The sequence below is a fragment of the Tiliqua scincoides genome, chromosome 10 (assembly GCF_035046505.1).
Source record: "Tiliqua scincoides isolate rTilSci1 chromosome 10, rTilSci1.hap2, whole genome shotgun sequence".
In the NCBI taxonomy this organism is placed as follows: Eukaryota; Metazoa; Chordata; class Lepidosauria; order Squamata; family Scincidae; genus Tiliqua; species Tiliqua scincoides.
In genome coordinates this window covers 12,606,271-12,609,001 of record NC_089830.1, presented here as the reverse complement: position 1 = coordinate 12,609,001, position 2,731 = coordinate 12,606,271, and the positions used below count along the sequence as shown (strand labels likewise).

The window sequence follows — 2,731 nt, the reverse complement described above, 5'->3', positions numbered from 1 at the left end:
TTGAAAAGCACTTCCAGCTTTGGTTGAAAACCAGGGGTGCCTTCAGGACTCCAGAAGGTCTCCAGGAGGCTTTATGAGGTGCAGGGACACTGCAGGCTACCTCCTCGCACCTCAGAAGGTCAGCCAGAGTCTTCAGAAAGACATTTTGTGAAAACCTGGAAGTGCCTCTCCAAAGGCTCCGGCTGAACTCAGAAGACCTCCTAGACACGACTTCCAGTCATGCCTGGGAGGTCCTCTGAGGTCCTCCAGTGGTTGGCAACCTTCAGTCTCGAAAGACTATGGTAGAAGCCTACAGCACCCGGTATTCCCAAGCGGTCTCCCGTCCAAGTACTAACCAGGCCTGACCCTGCTTAGCTTCCAAGATCAGATGAGATCAGGCATGTGCAGGGCAACAGTTGCTGCTCCAGTGTGGGCTTGCAATCCATGTTGAGACAACTCCATGGATAAAGAGGACCATCTGGTACATTCAGGCCTGGTTAAGGCATGAGGGTGGAGGGCAAAGGCAAGTCAAGCACTTACAATCCTGTCGGGGGTGGGACGCTCCCCACCAAACACTCCAGCCGTGCCTTGGCCCCCACTGCAGTCTGCAGGCTTGGTTCCGCGCCGATAATGGGCGGCCCTGAGGAAAAGACAAAAATGACGGATGCAATCAGGTCTGGTCAGATTTCCGCCAGGCTCACTGCAATAGGTTGCTGTGCATGACCTGGTTCCAAGACCCCTCACCATTCACAGCTACTGCCTTCTCAGCCACTCCAATGCGTGGCACGATGGCTTTGCAGACGTACATGCCGGCATCTTCCTGCGTCACAGCCTTGAGGTGTAGCGCATTTCCATTGCTCGACACCTGTGGGTACAAGTGAATTCAGATTTATTTACTGAAATGAAGGGATCAGTGCTCTTTTTCCAGCCCAAAAAAGGATACCCGGCCTCAGTTATCTAACCAGGGAACAGAACATCCTAAACTGAAGGCCTGTTTGGACAGAAGGGCTTCACAATTTTTCTGAGGATTCAAAGTGGGTGGGTCTCCTGGTGCCACAACCAAAACTGTGTCCTGTGTGTTCACAGGCTCAGTTCAGGTGGGGAGGAAGGCAGAAAGGGGTGCCCCCCGTTGACCTTGGCAGACAGTCAGAATAAAGCAAAGGTTCTATATCTCTCTTACTACCACCATGGTCTTCCACCTGGCCCACTGTGCTACGAGACAACAGGAGGGGGTAGAGGTTGGTGTTCCCAGATTTGTGTTTGGTAAATTACACACAACTTGGGAACCTGAACTCCTTCTTGGTCCAGGCTAGGGTGAGAGGTGGACTCCCCGCCCAGGTACAGGTGAAAGAGGCATCAGAACCAACACCTACAGTCAGGGGCTTGGGCTGGGAGATAAGGCGGGCTCCAACTGCAGGAAAAAAGAGGAAAACGGGTTAGGGGGGCCCATCGCTCAGTAGTAGAGACCTGCTTTCCATGCAGAAGGTCCCAGGAGTGGATTTTCTTTTTTTTCTTTTAAAGACAGCGCTTGCCTTCTTTGTGAATGGCTTTTTGGTTGACAAGCAGTTCATTAAACATTCTTCTTAAAATCTGCAGTTTTATACACTGTTGTCTTCAATAGTGTGAATGAACGTGTGTTTATGCATGTATTAAATAGTTTGTTTTCAAAAAATTTGTATGTAGATACACATCTGCCTGTGCTGCTTCATACAAGTACTTATAAAATTAATTGGGGGGAGCTTTATAGTCAATTAAGGGTCTTGATCCGTGTGCATAATATAAAAAAACAAATTAAGCATGCTTTCTTGCTTCAGAAATGGTTATTTTTACTCATATGCAAATTGATGCAAAGGTAATGGATATATTAGTCACCTCGCTCTAATTGGGTGCAAACTCAGCTGTGAATGTGTCAAAAATATGGCACAAATGCCTAATTTTAACCACGATGATGGTCGCAGGTGGGAGGCCTTTGAGGTCTACCTGCTGGAATGGCAAGTGGGGTTACAGGAGAGAAGATCCTGGTGGGGGGAGCCCCACATCTGACCTGCCCACACTCAGTATCTGGCACCAATCTGGCACCAAGGTCACCCTCGTCATCTCCTTGTCCATCCTCCTCTTCCAAAGTGTTCCCACCTATCCCAGGATACACAGACCCAACCTGCCTCCTTCACTTACAATGCACATCCACCAGTGTGCTGCCGACGGCATTCGAGCCCTCGCACGACACGGGCTCCATGAAAAACGATTGATTGACTATCGCCTCATCGCTGTCCCCGTTGGCCTCCGGAATGGGCACATCTCCTTTGGCCCACCTGCGAAGGCATGCACTGGCATCAGACGAGCCCGGCTCATTGTAATCCCCAAAGCTGCCAGTAGAGGGCATCGCAGCAACATCACTATTGCTGTGTGATCTCTGGGAGGTTGGAGTCTGTTGGCCTTTTTACCTGTCGCCTGTCAGCTCCGGGTTGGAGGTGGCCGTGCAGAGAAAGCTCACTTTGCCACCCTCGGCGACCGTTTGTGGCCGCACCGACAGCATGATGACAGGGGGATCTGCAAGAAAGAGGAGCAGAGAGGCTGAAAACTCAAGAAGGGGGATGGAACCCACACCAATGTGCCCATCCCATCCCAGATCTACTCAGGCCTGGCCTATTTATTAGCTCCTACCCCTACATTTGCCTCCACTCTCCCATCCTTGCCCTTGTCTCTCGCTTTACCCCTGGGTAACAGCTGCTGGCCAGTATGGGTCTCCTTG

The 2,731-nt window shown here is 50.9% G+C and overlaps 1 protein-coding gene across 1 annotated transcript; it reads right to left on the bottom strand.

The window, feature by feature from the left end:
* Positions 1 to 533: 533 nt before the first annotated feature.
* LOC136661172 (kin of IRRE-like protein 1) lies at positions 534 to 2,521 on the bottom strand (the record flags this gene model as incomplete). Its single annotated transcript, XM_066638211.1, has 5 exons — positions 534 to 619; positions 724 to 844; positions 1,254 to 1,390; positions 2,155 to 2,291; positions 2,424 to 2,521. Coding segments are annotated over 5 exons (579 nt in total), but the record flags the coding sequence as incomplete, so codon positions are not given.
* Between the last annotated feature and the right edge of the window lie 210 nt (positions 2,522 to 2,731).